The following is a 25223-nucleotide window of genomic DNA, read 5'->3' as shown; positions in this document are numbered from 1 at the left end:
TATATTAGATTAATGAATCTAATATTTGATTTATGAATCTAGAGTAAAGACAAGGTCCATGGAACAAAAATATTTTGCAAATAAAATTATAAAGTTATTATAATTATAAAATTGTTATTGCATCAAAGTATTGTTTCCAAAATGTTCTTGGTTGATACTTTTTTAAATATTAAAAATTTATTAGAGTTATAGAAACGGATAAGTATTATATTAATTTTTTCTGCTGCTGACATGGGTGCTCTCATATTATCCATCTTTTATCATCGGATCCATAAATTCTATCTCCCTCGTACCCTTTTGTGAAAAGATAAGTTTTGAAGAAATTCAATCTTTCCAGCGACAGACTAACTTCTAAATTCAAGTAGAATATATATCCCAATTTTCCTAGAACACTTATAAGTATATTTGTCACATCTAATTTGGGTATTCATCTACACAAGGTTTTATATTATTGGATTGTCGGGTCAACTTAGATGTTATCATATCAATTTAAATAATTTATTTTTATTAAAATAATATCATTTTATTTTATAATTTTTTTTAAAAATCAATCTAATTAGATTTAATCGTGTAGTTTCATCATGAAATATATATTTTTTATTTAAAACCTGACGTAGCATGGATCGAACTTTGAATGACAAGTTTTAACATGAAAGCGTAATCAAGCTTAACCACTATGATTTGAAATCACTCTCACTTTGCATCCATAGAAATTAAAACTCAGAAGCTTTTATATATAATATTCCGTGATGAAGATCAACTACCCTAAATCCCGTGATAGGTTCCCGCTGCGATTGAAATTAGGTCAGAAATTAAGAGGGTGGCCCACAGTGTAACCATAAGAGAAGAAAAATTATCCCATCACCTTCAAACTTGACACATTTATGAGATTGCCAGGAGGAGGAAATGCAAGCGACGAAGGATGACATATATATATGTGTATATATATATATATATATATATATATATAGGTGGGGAGGAAACCCAAGGAGGAGTGGGCTGGAAAGTTGACAAAAACAGTTCCACAATTACGGCAGAGATTGATCGCACTTTTGGGGCCGACTGACAGAGGCACGCGGAAACAGTTGGGCACACGGAATTGTTTTGTGTTTATAAATAATTTAAGAGCATTTTTGGAGTACGATAAAGGATGGTTTTTAAAATATTATTATCATTTTTTTATGAATGAGAATATGTTAAAATATTTTTTTAATTTTTAATATTATCACATTAAAAAATATTAATTTAAAATTTAAAAATTTAAATTTTTTTAAAAAAACATGGTTGGATTATAATGTCAAACATGATTTAAAAAAACATATAGTATTGTGTTTTGTTATCGTGAATAAAATATTAGAAATAAAAATGAATGAATTGAAATTTTAATATTGTATTTTAAAAAATAATAAGAAATCAAAAAAAATTCTTAATACATTAATAACGAAGGTAGTGATGATAATAAAATTTATTTTTAAAATAATATTAAAAACAATAAAGATAATTGCAGTGATAATGATATGAAAGTAAAAATTAAGACCACCACCACCATGAGGGATCATTATGGTAAAAGAAAATCAGTGAGATGATAGAAAGAAGCGCGGCTGCAATAATGGTAATAATAATAATATTAATAATAAAAAAAATGTTAATAACATTGAGATGAAGATAATGATAAAATAGTTTAGTATATAATAAATATAAATCCCTGTAAGGATGAGAATACAAGTTTGATCTTTAGAAAGGGTATTTATTTAGAAGGTTAGCCACAAACTCCGAACGGAACTAGTCTTACTTTCTAAAATGATGTGAAGATATATATATATATATATATATATATATATATATATATATATATATAAAATCTTTTCCCTTCCTTTTGTTTTATTCTCTCTTTTTTTGTTTTTAGGGTTATGACAGCACACGGTATGGCTTATTTCGTCGTGTCAACTCAGTGGGCATCGTTGGACCACAAGAACTCACTATTGCTTGTGGTATAAGATGCATTGAATGAGAGGGAAAGGGAAAATTGTGTTTTCTGTTTAGACTTGTTGATATCCACTCCTTTCCTTCCTTCCTGCCGTCGATGATGAATGTTCTAGCAGTAGACTTATCAAATCAAATCCTATTTAGGGTTTCGGTTTGCCCGCATAACATTGTAGATTAATGATATTTTTCTTAGATAAAAATTAATTTGGTTGGATTTTATTTTAATTTGATTAAGTCAATCGAATTACAAGTTGATAGGCTTAAGAGCATGTTTGGCAGTGTGGTAGTGGTTGCTTTTCAAATAGCTTTTCGTGCCGAAATACATGTCAATGATGTTTTTTTATTTTTTAAAAATTATTTTTGACATCAGCATATCAAAACGATCCAAAAAATATAAACCGCACTCAATTTTAGCAAAAAAAAAATTTGAAATTTGATCAAACGCAGGTTCAATCGCAGAGTCAAACAGGCTTTAAATAAATAAGATTGATTTTAATTTTAAAAAAAAATCAACTCAAATTAAATTTCAAAGATTCACCGAACCAAACCAAATTTAATAAGTATAGGGGAATCCGTTAATTAGTAGAGGAGTCCTTATACTTTCTAATTCTTTTAATGTGGTCCTTTCATTTTATTTTTTCCAATGCAAGCATAACAACTATGATAGCTCCATCTATTCATATAGTCCTTTCAAATAATTTTGTCTTCAATGGTGTCATTTGGCTGTTGATTTTGTATTTACTAAGCAAAAACTATTTTCATATGTCTAAAATACAAAAGAAAAATAAAACTAATGGTTTCTAAATCTTAAAAAAAAATAGAAATAAAGATAATATAATTTAAGGTATTTGAAATAACATATTTCAAGATATATTTTCAAGTCAAGCTTTTTTTTATTTTTTGGGATGTACAACTCATTTAATACAAAGCGTCATATTCAAAAGCAAGTTTCACATGCGTTTATTTTTTTTTTATGTGGGTCTCACATAAAAAAGTTATCACACCTCACCACATTATATTTCAAAAAATATAAGATGGTGTTTGTTTTTGCGGTGATTTGTGTTTTTTTTTAAATAAATATTTTTTGTTTTGAATTATGTTTTTGGATTGTTTTGATATGCTGATATTAAAAATATTTTTTTAAAAAAGTATTTATTAGTTTAATATATTTTAAAATAAAAAATAATAATGATCCGGGAATTGAATGCATGCATAGTACCAATAATATAGTATAGTCAATGAATGAAACGTGAAAACCAGGGATCACTAAACATTCTTCCTTCTTCTTTCTTTTTTCCTCTGCCCAGTCAGAAAGTTATTCGACGTGCATAAAGGTTAGAGGAAAAATGGCGTTTCTTCCTTTTTTATTTTTATTGTAGTTTCCTCCTTCAATGATTTGCATCATACTTGTTAGGTATTGTGATGTAGAATATTTTTTATTAAAAAATTAAAATTAGAAAGAAAAAAAATATGAATCCTAAAAGCATAATAAAGAAGTTGAAAAAACATATATTACTTTATATACTATGGTCGGCTTGACAATTTACAAAAAAAAACAAAATAAATATTACTCCCAGAGCACCAAGAAGACGTTTCTATGAAGACAACAATCCAAAAAAAGGTTAACCCACCAAGATCAAAAACCTTAATTCTCTCATTCTAGTCTTTGTCTGGAAACAAGCTTTTCACGAGACAAATCCCTGTTAGGGCCTTTTGAAATTGGGCAACAAGCAGACATGATACACGGGTTGCTTTTATTGATCCAGAGTTGTGGAAAATATCCAGAGACTGACCACATGCAGAGCAGGAGTTATATATAACCTCCTCCTTGTGGTTTGATTAAATTAATTAATCAATCAGAAACTATATACTTAATCTTTTTAATGATTCAAGAAACTTGGTGTCTTTTTTTTAAGCAATCTATCAATTTTGTGTTGTTTTTCAATTTATTTTCGTGTTTCTATTTTCAAAAACACAAAAGGAGAACAAAAGTGGGTAGAATAGGAAATTTCAAGGAAAGAAAACAATTTTAGAATAAGAAATTACTAGGTCGAGGATGGTTAACATTGATCAAGGGATTAGTATATTGTTTTTTATATCAACTAATTTCAAGAAACTACAAAAAAGAAATTATTACTAACAAATCCAGATTATCCAACAAGTAAACAATACCATGAGATTGAAATATTCATTATGAAGGCCTGGATCCAGGTCAAGTTGTTAGTTGTTAGTTCTTAGTATGTTTCATTAGCATTGATGTTGCAAAGAGTGATCAAGTTTAAGGCAACTAAACAAGCTAATGGACTCAACTGGCAAGATACATGTCATGGGCAGTTAACAAAGGCAGGAAGGGGCTCTCACAGCATAATAAACTTCATGGTGTTTATGACACACAAGCGTGCACACATTCATATATGAATGCTTTGAGAGAGAGGGAGAGGAGAGGAAGAGGTAGGCAAAACCTTATCATTTGCTTAAAAGTGTGAGGATTACAATTGTGGCACAGCATGTGCAAGATTTAGTATACAACAGCAACATCTTGATGCTTGCAGATTGCTTTGAACTGCTCTTTATAATTCACTTCTAAGTCATTTGTCTGAAAATCAATTTTCTACTCCAATGTGACTGGGCAAACCTTTGATTAATAGTAACCTAGGAATCGACTCCACTCAATGGTTTGGTAGGGTAATGAAAAAGTTACTCGTTAACCATCCACGACATGCTTCTCCTGAACATCCTGAATGACAGGATCATCTGTGTGACTAAGAGTAGAAGCTGTTCTATGCAAGGGATTTGTTGGGGAGGGATCATCATCGTCATCTGCAGCAGAGTCTGATGATGAGCTAGCATCCATGTCCTTTTCAGGACAATCAAGCTGGACACATTCAGGAACTTCACTATTGTGATTTTCCTTACCGGGGACCCTAATGGATGGCGCCATGTCCTCTTTCTTTACAACATTCAGCACAAACCCATTAAGGATTCTTTCATGCTGCAAAAGATCTCCTTCAGTGACTGTAATGCTAGAACCACCTGTAGAAATTCTACTGCTAAAATCTCTCGGATCGAATTCACTTTCTGAGTTTCTATCTGGGGTTGACAATCTGGAGATCTGATTATATAAATCCCTGTCTCCCATCTGAGCACCAGGAGAGTTAGGATGACACACAAAACCTTTGGTGAGCTCAGAATCCACATCCAGACTTTGGACAAAGTCAATGAACTTATTTGCAGAAGTAGTCCTCATCAAAGGCCCACCAGATCTTGTCCAAGAATTCGAATCTACACTCTCCGATTCACTATCACTTCCATCATGGTGTAGGTTACGTTGAGTTCTCAAACTCCTACCAGTAGAAGTTCCTGCAGCCACACCAACTCCTTGATGGAATGAGGAAGCAACATCAACAAGGAGGTCTTCTTCAAGTGAGCCTGTTGAGTTTTCTCGAGCAATGCAATTCCAAGAAGGAATTCTTTTTGATGCACTAAATTTCAATGTGCTCGCAGAGCTTGCTTGGCCATGAGAAGCAGCAGCAGCCCTCTCAGCACTCCTTTTGAGTCTACGCATGTGGTTCAGAATAGCCACGCACTCATCAAGAGCAAGCTCAATGCCACAATTAGCTTTTATGGCAGAAAGCTTCTCCCACGTGCACCTTCTGCCCTGGTTGGATGCCTTTTGAAGTTCCACATGAGTTGGGTTTTGTATAATTTTTGAGTACTGCATGATAAACAAGAATTGAATTCAAGCAGCCAGTCGGTCACCATGGGAGAGATTGTCATTTAATTCACATGGAGTAGGTTCTGTTCTGTTCTGTTCTTTTATTTTTCTTTTAAACAACGAGCTGGAGAAAAATGTTAATTAATTCACATGCTGTACGTTGTGCAGAATTGAATCAGAAATGTCCAGACTGATGAACTTTCGATATCATCATTCCTTTTAGAAACTTATATATACACTTCAATTCCAGGTCCCATTTTAATTTTTTTATCATTATTTAAAACTGCCACCTTACTAAAGTGTAAAGCCTATATTTGACATGTACCTGAGCGAGAGTGGCAGTATTAACAACAGTGACATCACCCTCCCAATCTTGCGCAAAAAGCTTGGCAAGTCCACCTAATGGAAAACCAAGTTCCAATGCCTGATTGCACCTATGTTTTACCTCCATCTCAGTGAGATGAGCAAGCTACAAAGTTAAACACCAAAATGAGTTATTTTCATTTCATCAGAACTGTAAAAGACAAAAGGCCAAAACATATGAAACAGCAGCACTCAACTTCAAGCAAGGGCTAAGAAACAAGCATATAACTGAAGTATCTCCATGCCAGTACACCTTATATTTGTAAAAGCTACACCCTTAGAGGATCACGAAAGCTACATGTATTGCATTGTTATATATGTCATAATCAAAACCTACATCTAGAACCATTAACTCTACACCAACAAAGAACACATGTAGTTGAGGAAAGAAGTCAATCCTCTGCATTCCCTAACACGTATTCAACCAACCCCAATTGAAACGCTAATCCCTCTTCCTTCAGTTCAATCACTAGAATCACTAGTTACGAGATCTTAAACCACTGCAAAGCAAACATGGCCACATTACTTAAATCTGTTATATGCAGCTGTGAAAATATTTCACATGTCATGAGTGATTTATGAAGAGTTTTAGCCAGCCTCTGAATAGAATAGCTTTATATGAAATACGAAGATAACTAATGATAATGATGAGCTGGAGTGTTAAAATCCATAAGACATTGGTCCAAATAATTTAAATTGGCAGAAAACTTTTTCCTCATACACCATCCAGGCAAGGGAACCAAACGTAAGCATTTCTGCTGTAAATTAACAAACCTGGGAAAACCCAGCGACAAAAAAGAAAGCGAGCATCTTGGGAAGGCTTTCGACATTCAATGAAAAACATAATAATAAACATGTACCAAGAGCAATTAAGGCAGCATAAAATGTAAGCTTGAAGCAATGTCTGCGTACCTTGGCAGCAAAGCTACCTCCATATGCCCTCACTATATCCTTCAGTCTCAACAACGGAGCGATGTGAGGATTTGCCTGACTAACAATAAAATGATTGACATTGAATAGTTCTTTTAATTGTATCATTGGCAAATCAATCTCCAGGCTACCATCCCTCCACCTACGTATTGGTGCCCCTGATCCCTCCTCAGGATCCAGATTAAAAGGTGGGTGATAAGGCACAATTTCTCCACTCCTGTCCTTTGCCATTAGTTCCTGAGCTTCAAAAAGACCAGGAAAGGCGCAAGAAGCAGTGACTGCACTCCATATAACGACATGAGGGGAAGTCAGGTAATTAAGGCATCTAGGGGGCTCGTGCTTCCTGGGTGAGCAAACTGTGATCCCAAGAATTCGACCTGTCATGTCATAAGCTTCTTGAAATGTAAGATTACTTGTAAGATTCCTTAACATCCATTGCAACTGCCGGATTTCATGAACAACTCCTTGTCTCATGACCCTCTTAACAACAGTGAAAATTCCACCCAATTGATCAAAAAACTGCAATGAGTGCCAGGAATCCTCAAAAAAACTTTGCAGCTCTGGCCATGACCTGGTGGCAACAACTGCACACATAATGGACCCAACACTAGAACCAGCGACTATACGGGGCACAAGCTTATGCTCCACCAGTGTTTTCACCACACCCACATGAAAGGCTCCAAGAGAAGCACCTCCACTCAGAAGCAATGCTGTTCTCCCAAAAGCATGTCTTGTTTCATGCATGAAAGCAAGCTTTTCTTCCAATGAAAGCTCCTCTGAATTGGAGTCACAAACCATTCTTAACTGAGTTGAGACCTCATCAATATATTCCTTTATGAGCTTGGGCACTTGAAGCCTATCCTTGTGAAGCTCAGGGTTGCACATATTTCCGAGGTTTCTTACAAGATCAGCTCTCATACAGAAGATTATATCTCTAAGACATCCCTCTTGGCGACGGTGGCGAAGCTCTTGAAGCTTGTTCCTGACTAGTTCTTCATCGTAAAGATCACATTCATGCATCTTTGGGGTCTCTTTATCAAGCATCTTAGCAGCATGAGACCACTCCTCATATGTCAACGCAGTTCTCATCATATTCCTCCAAAATTTCCTCCTATAGGCTGTTTCTGCCCTCAACTTAACATTAGTATATCGTTTCAATAAAAATGCAATTATCGTCATCATGACCAATATCCCTTGTGGATTCCTTGGATGAAACCATGAAAACATAGGTGCCACGAAGTCACCAAATCTATAAATGTAATTCAACAGCACATGAAAGATTTTATGCCTAAAATGTGAGATTGAATTGCAGAATAGAACTCTGAAAGCAATTGTCCTACCAATGATTGATGAAGGTCCAATTTTGAAATGATCAACATTGGCCTCATTGCTTATATCCATATCTTGGCTAAAACCAAAAGAAAAAAGAAGTAGTTCTGTAATTGGGGGCCTTCTTTTCTCCTCAGTCTAGATAGCAATATAGAGACAGTAGAGCAAATAGAGTAAAGGGATGCAATCCTTAACACAAACAAACTGGTTATCACAAAATAACGAGATATTTTTACGTAACAAAGTCCAACCTTTTTGATCGTGTCCTGTCCTGTCCTGTCTCAACAAGGAAAAACAGAATCTTCAAATTCCAGACTGCCACCAGCCAAGCTAGCCAAATGGGTTCTCAATAACCAAGCCCTAAGAACCATCAAATGAAAGGGAAAAAAAAAACGAACAACTCAACTACATCCACCTCAACCTCAAGAATCAAACTACGAAACAAACAAAGGGTCTCAATATCACCACCAAATAAATAGCAAAATCCACTTAAAAACAAACCCAAAAACTAAGAAAACCCGATAAACCAAATTCAAGAAAGAAACCCAAGAAAGGGAAGAATGTACATATTTCAGCCAAACAGAGAAGGAAAGACAGGGACTTTGAGAGTGAAAGAGAAAGGGTTAGATAAATAAAAACAATAAATACAAAGATTGGAATCATGGGACATATTGGGAAATGTGAAAAGAAGATAAGGAAATCGATACGGTTCGGTTACGCTAAGAGGGGGTTAAGAGCGGGTAGAGAGGGGATGATGGATCTGACAATGACATGTGGCGGTTGCCCTCAAATGGAGCTAAAGGAAAGAAAAACTGTACTGATAATCAATCACTCAATAGTCAGACAATACAAGACATTGTAAAAGGGTGGTTGGTGGTTTGCCTGTAAATTTCTTAAAAAAAGATTGATTTGTTCGTGTTGTGTTGTTTATTTTCCTTGGTTTTATTTATTGATGTGATTTTGTTTTTGGAATTCAGAAAGCAATCGATTGTGTAGACGAAGAAACAATCTTTTCTTTTCTTCTTTCTTTCATTTTTTTTTAATGCGCTTGTTGATTGTTTTTTTTAGTTTAACATGGTGTCCGGACTAGTTTACACACACCTCAACTAATCTCACAGACCCTGAAATTAACGATCATATAAGTCTTTAGTAGTTATCATATGAGCAACTACAGGGCTCGAACCTGAAATCACAGAGAAAACAAACCTCTTGAACCTAAGCTCTTACCACTGGAACACGCGCTTATTATTTGTTGCTTGCACTAGTTTTAGTGCCTGGGTTCGTTATGAATATAATCAAAATTTAATCTTAATATATAAAAATATATGGGTGCTGTTAAGATTTTTAAAAATAAAATGAAAAAAAATCATTTGTGAATTGAAAACTGCTAGCATTTATTAAAACTATTCAATAATCACATGTAAATAAATAATAAAAAGAGTTATTAACCAAAACCTTAAGACAAAACACAATTCTGTGCCACATCATTCTATTTAATTTCTTTTATTTAATTATGTGTGTATATTTTTTTGAATAAATAAAGATAAAAATCTAATTATAATAAAATAATTTGCTAGTATAGTTTCTCTTACTCTTATTAATTTGACTTGACCCCACTATATAGCCCCTTGCATGACCATCTTTTCAAATAAAATCATTTTGAAGTTGGCAGATCTATTTAATTTAGGTTTTTTTTGGTATTGTAATTGTAGGTAAGGTTCATTCATAGTTACATTTATTATTGTTTGGTAATACAACAAAATTATTTTTTTATTGGTGGGACCCACTACCAACTATAACACAGCCACAGGTTTACAAGAAGCAGCTCCTTGCTGCTTCTTGTGCTGAGAAAACCTAAGACAGTGGAGCCATGTTCCACTGTTTCGATCGGACCGGTCCGGTTCAAAACTATGCATTGAACCGGGTCTGACCCAACAAAATAAAAAAAATATTTTTAATTATGTTTTATTCGAAAAACTAGTGTTAAATATTATTTAATGACACTATATAAATTAGACAGAGATCACTTGATGACGTAGCATTTGTAGAATTTGATCGCAATTCCAATTTTGTTCCTGATTATATTTTACTTGATGTTGTTGCGCTCTTAAGAAATTTGTGAAAGCTATAGTTCTTGTTGGATGTATTTCATACGTGATGGAATTGTAGATAGTTTAATGGAACAATAAAAAATATTTTATATAAAGTATTATTTATTTCATGATGTAATAGCAATAGTTAAATTTATAATATTTAAATTAAAAACCATCAATATTAATATATATTTTTTTAAAAAAATTTTAACCAAACACATTAAATTACTTTTTGGTCAACCTCAATTTTAACCATATTTTTAACCAAACACATTAAACTACTTTTTGGTCTACCTCAATTTCAACCATAGTTTTAACCAAACATATATTTTTCCAAACCAACCTTAACTAAAAGTACTTTTTATAAAATAACTTTTTTCAAACCACAATAGCAACCGCAATACCAAACACACCAATAAGGATTGAAATTAAAAAAAAAAGGATCAAACATGGAAAATTAAAAAACTTTGAGGATTGAACCCTATAATAAGCTAATTAAAATAAACTATTAGAATAAAATTCCATTTAAAGTAATTTTTAAGGATAAATTTGAAAGAAAGAAATTGGTGTCTGAAATTAAAAAACAAAACTAGAAGGACAAAAAAAAATAAGTGAGGGAGTCTACAGTGTTTTTTTCTAGGGATTTGTTTTGTAATTGTAATTATAACCGATTATCAAAACCGTTTAAGAAATTTAATTTCAATTAACATGAGAACTAATTTAGTAATATCTTCACCATTAAAAAATAATGAGCCAAGACAGTTCAAAACTATTAACTTTATTAAGTCGTGAACTTATACTTGAGGAATTAGGTCTTAAATAATTGCTACAGTAAATAAAATAATTAAATACATAAATAGTACGTAGGACCTCTATATCTATTCATATGTTTGCTAGTTCATTTCTAATTTATCAATACATGTGTATTAATTAGGCTAACGTTAAAAATTAATTTTTATATAAAAATTAATATAAATTATATTTACTTTTATATATAAAAAAATTAAAATATGTATGTAAAGTGTAAACACTATAGAGTTAGGAATTATAGACTTCAAACTATATTTTATATTAAAAAGCACTATTTTTTATGTTTTTTTCTTCTTAAATAGTAGCTTGGACCACGTAGATCATATACAAACTATTTACTACTTAGAATTTATTTGAAATTATGATAACGGTGTTGATTTAAAGTGTTTTTTGTTTAAAAATACATCAATATATTTTTTTTATTTTTTAAAAATTATTTTTAAGATCAGCTCATCAAAACGATTTAAATATATAAAAAATAAAATTTTAACAAAAAAATAAAATTTTTTAAAAAAACCACATTTCCAAACAAATCATAAAAATCAATACAGGAAGCCGCAGCATAATTCACCTTTTTATTTTTATTTTTTTGTTACAGTGGAAACAAAAGGGGAAAAAAAAATAACAGCTATAGGGAGGTTAATTCGCATGATATGATGGAAGCTAATCCCAGATCATCAAATCATAATCGCAGGAAGTTGCAAGCTTTGCCATTAAATCAGCACAAAATTTAGCCTCTTTTTAAATATATGCTAAATTTTGACAATTCAGTTTCTGCTCAGTAATTTCTTAATCTAAAAAATAAACACCCTGTACTTATAGAAATTAACTTGATCAACAGATAACAATCTAATAATATCCTTTGAATCCGAGTGACAAATTATCTTATGATATTCTCGATCCCAAGCCAGTTACAGTCCTTCAGCAATAGCTAATAACTCTAGAAGTGGGTTGCAAGCAACACCTGTAAAGATAGTACATCCAACAAGAAAATTTCTTGCACTAGATCTAATAAAATCACCAGCTCCAATCCTATCAGGATTTTCGAGAGAGCTATTATCCACACTAAAGAGAGCTATTATCCACATTAATCTTTATAAAATCCCAAAAAAGCTGTTGCCACAAGATCTGGATTGTCTCTTTGGTTACATGCATATCCTCCCCCGGGCCATATAAGAATCAGCAACCATTCTCCAAATATTCATCCTCGGCCAAACATCACCTTCATAATGGTTTCCTAAAGCAAAACAACTTATTTGCCTCTAAATCCACCATAAAGCCAAAAGAAACAGATGACTCTGGTTTGAATTCTTTAGCTGAATAATCCAGTCAACAATATTCCCACCAAGAAAATTAGTTACTCTAATAAAACCAAGTTCCTGTCAAACCTTCCAAGCTCTTCTGCAATTTGTAATCCCTAACACAAAGCCAAGTATCCTTAATAGCAAGTTGGCAACAAGGGCATACTTGATTGTTTGTTAATCTCCTCTTAAATTGAAGTGTGTTTCTTGGTAAACAGCTACAGAAGATGAGCTAAATTAAGTGCTTGACTTTTTCCATGGCCTTAAGCTTCACTAGCCAACGCCACTTCCCCGTATCATCCTTCATATATCTAGATCTATTTAGGAGCTAAGTATACCTAAGTTGAGGAGTATAAGTTCCAGCAATTGATTTTTTCCAAATCACAATTCTTCAAATCTCACTCTCTAGGAATTGGGACAGCTAAGATTCCAAAACAAATATTACTGGGAATTACCATAAATAATAACTCCAAGTTCCATCGCTCGTCAACCCAAAGATCCTTTACCAACATGTTTGTGTCACTAATATTCACTACAGGAAGAATTGACACTAAGCTCCCAAACTCCAGCCATTTATTATAACAGATCTACACATCTCTACTACCAAGCCTTATCATGAACCCTCCCTTCAAATATTTAAGAGCCCAAATGATGGATTTCCAGTTATAAGAACTTGAATTAGAATAGTTTTGAAGCTAAACCAGCAGCTTATTCTTCACATATTTCTTATGTAGCATTTGCACCCCACAATTTAAAAGGACTATTCAGGAGAAGCTAGATCAATTTGCCAAGCATAGATATATTTACAAACCTTGTTTCCCTCACACCTAAACCGTCATTGATGTGAGGACGAGTCATCATATTCTAATTAATTAAATTCCAGCTCCCTCCCGTCTCGTTGTTACCCCAAATAAATGATATTTTTTTTTTAGTTTAATATAGGTGTCCGAACCAACTTGTATGCATGTAGCGTAAGGCAATCACATGTTCTCCATAGAATAAATAGGCATGGCGTTTAGGATATATTTTGCCAGAGTAATCCTTCTTGCTTTGTTCAACAATTTATCCTTTCAATCAGCTAACCTTTCATTAATTTTATCAATGATAAAATTAAAATGAGCCCTTTTAACTCTACCTACGGAAATCCCAAATATATTTTTAGATCTTTTTCTTTTTTCTCCTGCTAACAGTCTTGGATCCCATAATCCTCAAGTAACTTACAGGATTAACTTAAAGGATCAAAACCTGATCACCTACAAGTAAATATGATCTCCTATATAAAAAAAAAAATACTCTAATTAATTAGATTAACAACACTCTTAGATGAAAATTAAGCAACTTCGAGGAAGTGTTAGACGTGGAAAAAGAATACTAGAAGGCCAAGCCAACACCCCCACCGTGCGATCTCCGACAATGGAGGTTGGACTTGAAAGAGGCCCCATGTTCAGCAGCTTCGGAACGTGCGACGCGGTTTCTTCTTCCTTTCATGGCCCCACTTTCTGACACTCTCCTCGGTTCAAAGAATCCAAGACCAAATCTCCGACTCTAATTAATTAGATTTTTTTACTTTCATATTTATTTACAGCTTAGTTTTTCTTAATGATTTTTATGAAATAATTAGTTGTTCCTTTTAATTTAAAATAACCGCTATTGATTTCTTGTATTTTCATATTTATTTATAACTTAGTCTTTTAATTGATTTTTATAACAATTTAAACTTTTTTTTCAAAAATCTCATCCATTTTTAACCAAAATCTCAATTTCACGTACTAGAAAAAAAAAACTCATTCATTTCTAATCAAAATAAAAACGGCTGAATTGTAATTTTTGTCTAAATTAAACCCAAGATAATAAGAAAACTTATCTACGATCATGTGGCCATGTATATGATATTAATTAATTGACGGCTTAGCTTACTCCAGTAAGGCAGTGTTTTATATTAGGTTAATAGTTATTGTTAAAGTATTTTTATTTGAAAATATATTAAAATAATATTTTTAATTTTGATTTTTTAAAAATTTATCTTTGATATTAGCATATCAAAATAATTTTAAAATATTAAAAAAATAATTTTAAACAAAAGTAAATCTCAAAACTCTGTAAAACACAGTTTTGCAAAAACATTCCAAGTATCTGTTTAAAAATGTGTTCAAGATTATTTTTCTGATATTAATATTTTAAAATAATCTACAAATATTAAAAAAATAATTTCACTTTATGGAATCGCAGAAAAAAAAAAACCCTAAGTTTTTATTGATTGAAAAGACAGGACAGCCATAGATCTTGAAAATGACCAGTTTCTTTGAATCTTTCTTTCCTCCTTGTATGGCAAAACCAGCCAGGGATTAACATGTAAATGACTGTCAACACCTGTGGAATCACTTTCTTTTGAATATGAGTTCTTGTACGGTGTTTGGTTGTCATTCTTGGATAAAATAAGAAGCACAGAGAACCAGCGATGATGCTTTTTCCGGTGGTGCCTCTCGTGATCGTGATGATGATGATGGGCAAAGAATGCGGTGGTTCTCTGTGCTTTGGGTCCCACCCAATTAATTTCACAGCTATAAAAGCTGAATGAGACATCTAAAAGCCACTATTTTTACTGTTAGGATTTCATATTGGTATATTTGCACAGTACAAGAATAGCTTTTTTAAAAATATTTTTTATTTAGAATTATATTAAAATAATTTATTTTTTATTTTTTTAAATTTATTTTAATATTACATTAAAATAAATAAAAAAATTAATTTTTTTAAAATAAACTTTTAACACCTACCATACTAAAGATATAATCATATCTATTAATATGTATTCAACTTCGTAAATTAATTAGATAATTTATTAATTTTAAAATTTAATTTATATCATGTTTTATTTTAAAATAATTTAAAAATTAACTTGGTGGCCTGTCATTTTAAAGAATTTTTTTAAAAAAGAAATTCAAAACAAGATTTATTTAAGTTTTTTTAAAAAAAATGTGTCCAAATTAATATCAGTTTATTTAAAAAAAAAATCAAAACGAAGATATTAACTATGGTATACCCCAGAAGGAAGAATCAGTCAATTTATCAAAGCCAAGTCAACGGGAAATACAAGTCGAGGCACATTCAAACATGACATCCTTCTTAACAGTTGAAGTTAAAAAAAAAAAAAAAAAAGTCAAGAAGGAGAAACCAACCACACACGGCCACAGCACAACTTTGGAATGTCCATGATTTCTTTGAGCACATATCAACTTATATCCAGGGTGGCACCTTGCAAATCCTCCAAAAACTAGTGTTGTCCATCTGAAATTTAAAGAAGAGAGAGAGAAAGCTCTTGTTATTCCTTTCTTTTGTCTCAGGGAACCAGATCCTTCCTTCTTTTTTTAAAGATTTTGAACATGATGCCTGCAAAGCTGGGAACTGAAGTTGATTCTGATTATTCCTCCTTGTCTGAAAGTTCATCTATGAGCAGTGGATCATCATCATCATCATGTTATCAGAATGAAGATATTAGCAATGGGGGAGGAAGAGAGCTGAAGAGGAAAGTAAAGAAGCTAAGATCAATCAAGCTTGCAAGATTGCCAAGCTTGAAACTCATCACAAGACAATCTAAAGTCAAATCTGGTGATGTTTCTGTTCTGTCTAGTGATGTAGCAAGCTCGCATCATTCACGCATGTCACCAAATTATATGATGACCACCACTTCTTCAAATGCAAAGAAAGAGAATTTGCAGGCAAGTTCCTTCTTTTAAAAAAAAAAAAAAAACTAGTGTTGGTAGGAATGTTCCAAGTAATGGAGATTTTAAATATCATAAGACAAACTATTACCTTTCCCATGCAGAAATCAGCAAGAACTTTGGCGAGGCGATCTAGTTTTAAACCTGCAAAGAGTTTGACGAGGTTGTCTAGTACAAAATTCAGGAGACCTTTGATGAGGATATCTCCTGGAGGAACTGACCTGAAGAAAAAACTGAAGAAGTCAAGATCAATCAAGATTGCCAATCGATCTTCCATGGTTTTAGCCAGTGATGCTGATATACCACCTGATTTTTCGAAGGCAATGAACCGTTTGGATGGGAGAAACGTTCAGCTTCAGGCAAGTCTCCACAATTTTGAATCTGCTTTGGGTGGTAATGATGATAATAGGAAAATACTAAGGAATTCAAAGCCAAAACTAGCTTCTCCTGGTAACAATTCTATGAGAGTCATGACAAGAACTTCCACTATGAGACCTGTAAGGATCTTAACAAAAGTGGCTAGCATAAGAACAAAGAGACCATCCATGAAGAAGCGTTCGGGCATACAGAAAGCCACCTGTTCCTCGGCTATCAAGGACTCCAAGTTTCCATACCATCTTGAGCTGCAACCAGAAGGAAGGGAATCTGAAGGAAATTCAGCTATGGAGGTTTGTCCATACAGTTATTGCTCACTTCACGGCCATCACCATTCTGATGTACCTCCACTAAAACGCTTTGTATCAATTAGGCGACGTCTGTTAAGGAACCAAAAAAGCATGAAATCAGAAAGCCGATCCTCTCGAAGAGTAAAGCGTTCTGGCAATGTAAAGAAGGGAACTCGGACAAGTCAACTGGCTTCTTGTGGAGATTCAGCAGTTTTAGAAACATCCCATGACAAGATAGCTGTATCTTCTTCCATTGGCAAAACAGCTGGACCAAGATCTGAGTCAACGAAAGAAGGTGCTCATGGTGGAGATGACAAAGACACCAGCAATGTTATAAGTGTCACTGACATTCAAATTCTTCAGCAAGAAGCTGGTGAAGGTAGGATTGAAAATTTGAACTTGGATGTGCTCAAAATTGATTCACACTCAAACACTGCTAAGGCTGATGCATCAACAAGTGTAGCCGGTGAACAACTAAATAAAGCCAGTAGGCTAAACCAGAATAGAGTTGCGGAGTCTAGAGACATCAACAACATGGTCTCTTTTGCTTCCATCGGTAAGCCATTGCAAGAGGAAACAGCAGCCAGTGAAGAAAATAACCAAGATGTTGTGCAAAATTATCAGTTCCCAAGTGCAGATTCTGAGCATGGATACGCCATAGATGTAAGCCACGAAACTCAGAAGGAAAAACAGAAGCATATGGGATTATGGAACCTACTATATCAGCACATGGCAACAGGTATTGCCACAGAAAATGGAGCCCGGCCACCTCTCAATAAAAAAACCAAGGAAGAAGAGAAAGATGAGAACACATTGCCTGGCATCAACAAATCTGGTTCTTTTCGGGATTTTTCTAGTACAGATCAGAGCAACGATGAGGAAGATCATGATGAACACGGTGGAAAAATTCACCAATACCAATGCAATGCCATTAAGTTGGTGCAAGAAGCATTTGATAGAATACTCGCAGAAATTCCTGACCAGTCATCTGATGATCAATCAATTGCTAGTGACACTTCAGACAAGGAGCTTGCAGTGAAGGATCAAAGTGAAGATGGGCAATCAAGCATCTTGACTTCCTATGATTCAGACGGAGACAGCATAGTTCAGGAACCAGAAGAATTGAGGCTCAAAGCTGATAATGCCTTTGAAAGAGAGAAAGCACATTCAAGGGTGGAAAGCAAGTCTAACCAGCAAATGCCCAAGAACTGGAGTAATCTGAAAAAGATACTTATCCTCAAGAGATTTGTCAAGGCATTGGAAAAGGTGAGGAACTTCAATCCACAGAAGGCACGGTTTCTACATGCAGAGGCTGAATTAGGATCAGAAAAAGTTCATCTGCGCCATCAAACCTTGGAGGAGAGAAAAAATTCTGAGGAATGGATGCTTGATCATGCACTTCAACAGGTTATTTCTACACTAGCCCCAGCTCAAAAGAGAAAGGTAGCTCTGCTTGTACGAGCATTTGAGACCATCACCCCACTCAATGAAGTTGGTACTTCTCCAAGGTTCAACATAGAAGCTTCTTCTCATACAACTCCAGTTAAAACCTGCAATGGTGCCTCTGACTGCAACGAGTCCATAGAAGGAAAAGAAACTATTTTTGGAATCACCCTTCGTAAGACATCAAGCCTTGACACAATCGCATCAACCACTTCGTCATTGGAGAACACTGTTGCAGACTTGAAGAACCAATTTGTTGCTCTCAATCTTGGTAATGGTGAAACTAATTCCATTATCAAAGACAATGAACCTGATTTCGTCAACCACTGTTTGTTTGAGGATACAGAAACTAAGTTATGTGACCGGCCTTTGCCAAATACAGATGATGCTCTACGAACTTCTACTGAGGAACTTGTGATAAATGGGGAAGTTCTCCCAGAGGATGCCAAAGGAGGAAGATCAGTTTCTGCCTCGGAGGTTTATGATCGTGATTTTGGATTAAGCAGCCAAAACTCAGACACCAATAACCAAAACAACAGAATTTATGATGAATCAGATGAACCTGACGGCCAAACCCCAAAAGACAACGAGGGTTCCACTGCCATTACCAAAGTGGTTTCTTCATCTACAATTTCTGAACCGGTAGAGGAATCATCTGAAGTTGCTGGAGAAGAGAATAAGCTCAAAAATAAGTTTCTCCAAGGGTCCACCTTGCTTCACGAATCAGAACCAGGTTGCACAACTGATGTAGCACATGAAAAGCAGAAACATGCGAAGTTCTGGTTCTTGATATATAAGCACATAGTATCAGGTAATGCGACACTTATTGAGGGAGCAGATAAGGAAGAACAAGGGGATGATGGCAACACATTGGTTGGCATGAAAACATCGAGGAATGATGATGCGGACAACCAAAAGATTAAACTCCAACAGATGGAAGCCATAAGGCTAGTGGAAGAAGCAATTGACCAAATTCCTCTTCCTGAAATTCAAGATGACGCGCCTGATTATCAATCAGTTGCCAGTGACATAACTCAAGACCAGGATCAGGAGTATATTGAAAAGAAACCCGAGGAAGGAGAGAAACCATTCATCTCATCTTCCTTTGAGCGCACCAGTGACAGCTTTGGAGAATCTGACAGCACAGAAGCAGAGGAGAGCACCACACTGTATCAACAAGAATCGCAGCTCGATTTTGATAACATCAATGCACAAGAAAAGACAAGACCAATACCAACAGAAGGAAACAAACCAAAGCCAGCTGTGCAAAAGAACTGGAGCAATCTGAAAAAGGTTGTCCTCCTCAAGAGATTTGTCAAGGCATTGGAGAAGGTGAAAAAATTCAATCAACAGGAGCCACGATTTCTGCCCTTGGACCCTTTAAGTGAAGCTGAAAAGGTTCGTCTAAGGCACCAAGACACGGATGACAGGAAAAATGCTGATGAATGGATGCTTGATTATGCACTTCGACAGGTCGTTGCTAAACTGACTCCAGCTCGGAAAAGAAAAGTGTCATTGCTTGTAGAAGCCTTTGAGGCAGTCACCCCTATTGGAAGTGGAGAGTGGTCAGATACATGATACAGCAGCCCTTCTAGTTATTCTTAAGGTGAGTACACAGCCCTTGAGTTTCCTTTCTGTTATCATTTCAAAGCCAACAATCTTGTACACAACAGCAGCCACTTGATTTCTGTTTTTGAAAAATAGAAGTCATAAAGAATTAACAACTCAGTGTTTGAAAAACATGCAGGTGTGGCGACAAGAAGCTGCTAGTCGATAATTATTCATTTAGTAGTATCAGTAAGACATGCTAAATAATCACACAGGAGTAATAAACTCAGTGGATTTATCATGCATGTAGGGATAGCATTCTATCAAAAGATGAAAGTAAAAAACTCATTGAAGATGTCAAGGTGTATAGGCTACTATCATTTTTGCTTTTTTAAAACCTTGTGAGTGTACAAAAGATGTTTGTTGTGGAGACTGAATAAGAGTTATGTTGTTATTCAATGCAGATTAGGGTTTTCTGTAAGTTTTCATGGCCAGATTCTCTTCGAACTCGGCAGAATCAGCAATCAGAATGCTTAATATCCGATAAACCACCTAGTTTCCTGACTTCTCATTAGAAGCAAAAAATAAGAACAATAGTGAACATTACTGCACTAAATCTCCCATTTTTTCTTGATTCTATAAATGACTTTCTTTCCCAAGAAATTACAAATCTAACGGTATTGTAATCATTTTCTGGACCCCCGATACATGATGCAGCTGTAAGTAGCGATAATAAATTACCATGCCAGCAGGAGAAGCAGGAGCAAACGAAGAGTTTCAACAAGGAAATGTGAGGTTAGGAAAAGCAAGAAACCAAGGAAATTCCCACGAAAAAGAATTTTTGTTTCTTTCTAAGAAAAACCCTCAAGCAAATAGACAGACAGCTGTGAGCCATGTGTGTACCTTCTGGAGTGGAAACTACTAGTTTTGAAGGCGGGCTTCTTCTTTGTACTATAAAGACTGAAACTGGTAAAGAAGAACAGTTTCTTCTCTTCGCTATCTTGTCTTGAACAAGCCATCCACACCGCCCTTCCTTGTATTTGAACCCAAGACCATTACATGAAACTTACTCGGCTAAATCCAAATTTGATCCATACCCTTTAAAAACACAGCATTTGTGTATTTCGAGCTGCTAAATTTTATTTCATGTTTACGCAAATTGATTGATTGATGAATGTTGCAGGGTGATAATCCTGGCCTGTGTGATCCAAAAAGAAACTCTTTACTTTTCTGACGTGATTTTTTTTCCTTTTATCATTTTCATCCAATTGACAAGGCAGGTTTCATGATCTGTTCTCTGTGAATATATCCTCCGCGACTATGCATATAGAGCATTCAAGGGCTGGTGTTTATTCTGTAACAAGATGTGTCTTAATTGATGATTTCACGTCCAATCCAAAACCCACTACAAGTCATGGAAAACTTAACGTCGCATATCTAGGTGAGAAATGTAGACGCTTAAACATCCATTAGTCTAAAAGCAACCAAACTAAGAAAGTTCCTTGACTAAACCACAGAACGACGCATTACACAGAATGACAGAATGTTGTGGATCGAACCAGCATAAACCATGAAACAATTCGAAGGCAGCTCCAAAACTGAAGCTATCTACAGAAATCGGCCTTTTGATTCTGAATAGTGAATAGATGAACTTGGAATCCATGCAGGGCTTGCAAGGCAAACAAGCTCCAATCCTCGCTGCATCTGCAAATATCCGAGAGCTTCCTCGACCTCATGCCCTAAAACCATTCATCCAACCAAAAAAGAAACAGAAAAGAGAATGATGCCTGCACCCAAGATGTAAATACCAAAATTTGTCTATAAGAATACCACTATCAGAAGTATCTCTGTGCCACTAGCATAGCAAATTCAAACCAATCACCCCCCATACTCCATGAAACAACCTTCTCACACAAATCCCCAAATTCATAAGCTACCAAAGATGTACAAAATGGAAAACTTGAAAAAAATTAAGAAACATTACATTGAAAAAGAAAATATTAATACAAGTTTCATATGAAACAGCACAGCCACAAAATCTCATGAAAAAAATTTATGAATGGTCCTAGGAGAAAAATAAAAATTTATTGCACATGTGAAGAATATAACAAAAATTTTATAGCCAAATAAACCATTCTGAAAGCAGACCCCAGTTCTGGAAATTGTTTCTGCTTAAACTACATGAAAACATTACAAAAACTACTAACAGTACTGCAGATGCCATAAGTTAACAAAAGCAGGCATATCAGAATTACTACCTTAAATCAAAATGTTACTAACTTTCTTGTCTAATCTTCTCCATCTTTGTCCTTCTTCTTTTTCTTCTTCTCACTTTTATCAGCCTCTCCATCAGCTTTGCCATTCTCAATGGTTGCGGCCTCTTCAGCCTCTTTGTCTTTCTTCTTCTTTTTCTTCTTCCCAGACTTCTCAGTCTCCTTTTCTACTAAATTTTCCACTTCAGCATGCTCTTTACTCTTCTTTTTCTTCTTCTTTTTCTCTTTCTTCTCATCTTCACTTCCCACAACAGGCTCTTCCTTTAGCTCACCGTCCTCTTTACTCTTCTTTTTCTTCTTCTTTTTGTCCTTTTTCTCATCATCACTTCCCTCCACAAGCCCTTCCTTCACCTTCTTAACCTTGACACTCTCTTCATCTTTAACTAATTCAGTTTTAGCCTTCTTTGAAACATGAGCAGCAGGGCTATCAGAGCTTTCATCCAATTTGCGCTTGCGCCCCTCACCATCTTCACCAATCTCCTTCACAACTGGTTCAGCAGCAGCAGCAAGGCCAGCAACCATAGAATCACCACCAGCAGGCAAAACCAAATTTCTCGCCCATTCATGAGGAGTATTCTCATTTGGTTTCCCATGTTTATCCAACTTCCCCTCAGAAATCAACTTCTTCTTGATTGAAGCCTTCGGACCCAATCCCCATTTCCTCGGATAAGTATCCCTATCCATCACAACCCTCTTAATCTTTGCCACAACACCATGATCGCAAGTAGCCATAACAGCAGTTGTCATCTCAGCAATTCCCAGAGCAATAGCCTCACCCTTAGTAGTCATCAACACAACTTCCTCACCAGCCTCAATATCATTCTCAAACCTCAACAGCCCTGGAATCATCAACTTAGCACCATAACAAATTGCATTCACAGCAGAATCCTTCACAACCAACCTCTTATAACTAGTCAAAATCACTTCAAGGGGCATAATAACCCTCCTCAAATAACTCTCATCACGATAATTATCATAAACCCATTGAGCATCCATAACATCATGCATAGTAACCATATTATCTTTCTCCCCTAAAATCCCTGACCTCACCCTCCTCAATTCTTGCATATGCCCACCTACACCAAGAATCAACCCCAAATGCACACACATTGTCCTAACATATGTCCCCGCCTCACACGAAATCCAAAAAACAACCAAATGCTTATCTGCATCATACTCCAACAACTTACTCTCATAAATTGTCCTAATTCTAAGCTGTCTTTTAACAGCAGAAATCAAGGGCGGCCTCTGAAAAACCGCTCCAGTAAGCGTCTCTAATGCTCTGGCTACTTTCGTAACATCAGCAATCTTATCATGCAATCTAGCAATACAAACATACTCTTTCCCAGCACCTTGTTGAGATTTAACAAGTCTAGTAGCTCTATCAATGCAAACAATTAAATTACCAGTAACTTTAGGGTCTAAAGTACCACTATGACCAGTTTTTTCGACACGTAAAATCCTCTTAATCCAAGCAACAACTTCATGTGATGATGGGTTTGCTGGTTTATCAAGATTCATAACACCATACCTGATGTATTCAGCAAGTGGACGCTTGAGAGGTGAGTGACCACATGGAAGTGGAGTGTAGTGTCCAGTTCGCACATTAAGTCTGTCGTAGTTTTTCAAAAGAATTGGCCACTGTGAAGTGTCTATTGTTGGGGTGAAGTTCTGGGGTTTGATCATGAAATCTTTGCCTGTGTCTGTAGGGTTCGTGTCTGTTTCAGTTTCTTGGGTTTTTTTCTTGTGTTTTTTCTTCTCAGAACGAGAAAGCTCGACTTCAGACATGGTGGAAACCGGGAGTGTCTGAGTTTCTGGCTTCAAGGGTTTTTGACGGAGGCTAGTGAAGGAGAAGGGTTTAGAGGTGGAAATGCGGATTTATAGGGTTAGGGTTTTGGGGGGTTTTGAGAGGAAGGGGGCAAGAAATGTGACGTTGAGATGGGCTAGGGTTTTCTGTTCATGTCTCTGATGTTGGGTACGAATTGGACAAGACCTTATCCTGTTAGGCCCAGTAGGTCCTTGCAACCAAACAGGCCCAGACGTTTGTTAAGCCCGGTTTACTTGGATTTGGACTCGAGTTAGGGAATGAAAATGGGCCGAACCCATCAGATACCGTCTTTACCTGCTCCAGGAAGGAGACATCCCTCACATGAACATCACTGAGTCATGCCATCATATCAAAAAAGGGAGTATAAATTTGATTTGGAGTGAGAAAATATCAGGAACGTCCCTATAAATAGATCCGAATTAAAAATCGATCCAAAATTAATTAAATTATATTTTTTAATTTTGGAATAATTTTAATTTCAAAATTTTAAAAAATTCGAATCCAATTTTGTTTTGATTTTAGATTTTAAAAACCAAAAAAACCACCGAACTCAAACTAAGCCGGATCGATTAGTTTTATTAAAATCCACATTGGCAGTAACACATTGAATATGAATAAAAGGAAACACAAAAAAAAATACGGACACAAATAGACAATTTCCTTAAAATTCGAAGTAAATGTTGGTTTCTCAGCACACCAAACTAATATGCCAAGTACTAAGATGCTTTCACATTGCAGCTCCCCTCCCTCTCTATATATAAATATGACAGCCGAGGGAACCACTTCCTGCCAAGATTTCAAAGTTCCTTCGCTCTCAACAACCATCAAGTTTTTTGATTCCATGGCTGGCCTTCAATACAAATTCTTCCCTACAGATTTCTTCTACCCTCCTCGTCCACAATCTGTGAAAGTAGACACCGGCACCACCGCCCAGAAAAGTATTGCTCTTCCCTTGGAGGTTCAAAAGCGAGAAGTCATGATCACTGATGATCTAAACCAGAAACACCACCCCACAAGCTTAGTTCTACGCCACAACAAGCATGGCAACAAGTCCAATACCCCCATGAACAGGAGGAGTACTGCATAATCAAGCAAGGTGGGATCGAGAAGAGAAGATGGTGAAAGCAAGCTTCTCAGATAATTCTCTCCGAATCCAACTTCTTGGTTGCTGCGTGGAGATTTTGGCTTTCTAATTAATAATGTTTCCATGATGAAAG

The 25223-nt window shown here is 35.3% G+C and overlaps 3 protein-coding genes across 5 annotated transcripts; 1 reads left to right on the top strand and 2 right to left on the bottom strand.

Moving 5' to 3' along the window:
* Positions 1 to 4438: 4438 nt before the first annotated feature.
* On the bottom strand, positions 4439 to 9243 carry LOC133677681 (triacylglycerol lipase SDP1-like). Its single transcript, XM_062099803.1, has 3 exons — positions 6977 to 9243; positions 6027 to 6170; positions 4439 to 5701 (listed from the first exon to the last, which is right to left on the bottom strand). The coding sequence occupies exons 1-3, from the start codon at positions 8393 to 8395 to the stop codon at positions 4691 to 4693; spliced, it is 2574 nt and encodes an 857-aa protein (XP_061955787.1). The 5' UTR covers positions 8396 to 9243; the 3' UTR covers positions 4439 to 4690.
* Positions 9244 to 15666: 6423 nt separating this feature from the next.
* Positions 15667 to 21136, top strand: LOC133677171 (calmodulin binding protein PICBP-like). 2 transcript variants are annotated; one of them, XM_062099033.1, is made up of 3 exons: positions 15667 to 16246; positions 16354 to 19963; positions 20623 to 21136. In XM_062099033.1, exons 1-2 carry the CDS (start codon positions 15911 to 15913, stop codon positions 19933 to 19935), a joined length of 3918 nt encoding a protein of 1305 aa, XP_061955017.1. In that variant the 5' UTR covers positions 15667 to 15910; the 3' UTR covers positions 19936 to 19963; positions 20623 to 21136. The 2 variants fall into 2 exon arrangements, with proteins under 2 accessions (XP_061955017.1, XP_061955016.1); XM_062099032.1 differs by lacking the exon at positions 20623 to 21136 and adding an exon at positions 20105 to 20386.
* Positions 21137 to 21253: 117 nt separating this feature from the next.
* On the bottom strand, positions 21254 to 24097 carry LOC133677172 (H/ACA ribonucleoprotein complex subunit 4-like). 2 transcript variants are annotated; one of them, XM_062099035.1, is made up of 2 exons: positions 22164 to 24097; positions 21254 to 21692 (listed from the first exon to the last, which is right to left on the bottom strand). In XM_062099035.1, the coding sequence occupies exon 1, from the start codon at positions 23964 to 23966 to the stop codon at positions 22194 to 22196; it is 1773 nt and encodes a 590-aa protein (XP_061955019.1). In that variant the 5' UTR covers positions 23967 to 24097; the 3' UTR covers positions 21254 to 21692; positions 22164 to 22193. The 2 variants fall into 2 exon arrangements, with proteins under 2 accessions (XP_061955019.1, XP_061955018.1); XM_062099034.1 differs by having other exon boundaries at positions 21254 to 21644.
* Positions 24098 to 25223: the final 1126 nt, after the last annotated feature.

The sequence above is a fragment of the Populus nigra genome, chromosome 17, assembly GCF_951802175.1.
Source record: "Populus nigra chromosome 17, ddPopNigr1.1, whole genome shotgun sequence".
Lineage (NCBI taxonomy): Eukaryota > Viridiplantae > Streptophyta > Magnoliopsida > Malpighiales > Salicaceae > Populus > Populus nigra.
The sequence above is the reverse complement of the archived record's forward strand: the minus strand, read 5'-3'. Positions and strand labels throughout refer to the sequence as shown.

What these genes read in the sequence shown, in the direction of transcription:
- LOC133677681 (XM_062099803.1), bottom strand. Translation starts at nt 8,395, where the DNA reads ATGGATATAAGCAATGAGGCCAATGTTGATCATTTCAAAATTGGACCT. An exon ending in GAGGTAGCTTTGCTGCCAAG is followed by an intron (nt 6,171 to 6,976) that starts GTACGCAGACAT and finishes TTAACTTTGTAG; the next exon opens with CTTGCTCATCTCACTGAGAT. An exon ending in ATACTGCCACTCTCGCTCAG is followed by an intron (nt 5,702 to 6,026) that starts GTACATGTCAAA and finishes TTTATCATGCAG; the next exon opens with TACTCAAAAATTATACAAAA.
- LOC133677171 (XM_062099033.1), top strand. Translation starts at nt 15,911, where the DNA reads ATGATGCCTGCAAAGCTGGGAACTGAAGTTGATTCTGATTATTCCTCC. An exon ending in CAAAGAAAGAGAATTTGCAG is followed by an intron (nt 16,247 to 16,353) that starts GCAAGTTCCTTC and finishes TTTCCCATGCAG; the next exon opens with AAATCAGCAAGAACTTTGGC.
- LOC133677172 (XM_062099035.1), bottom strand. Translation starts at nt 23,966, where the DNA reads ATGTCTGAAGTCGAGCTTTCTCGTTCTGAGAAGAAAAAACACAAGAAA.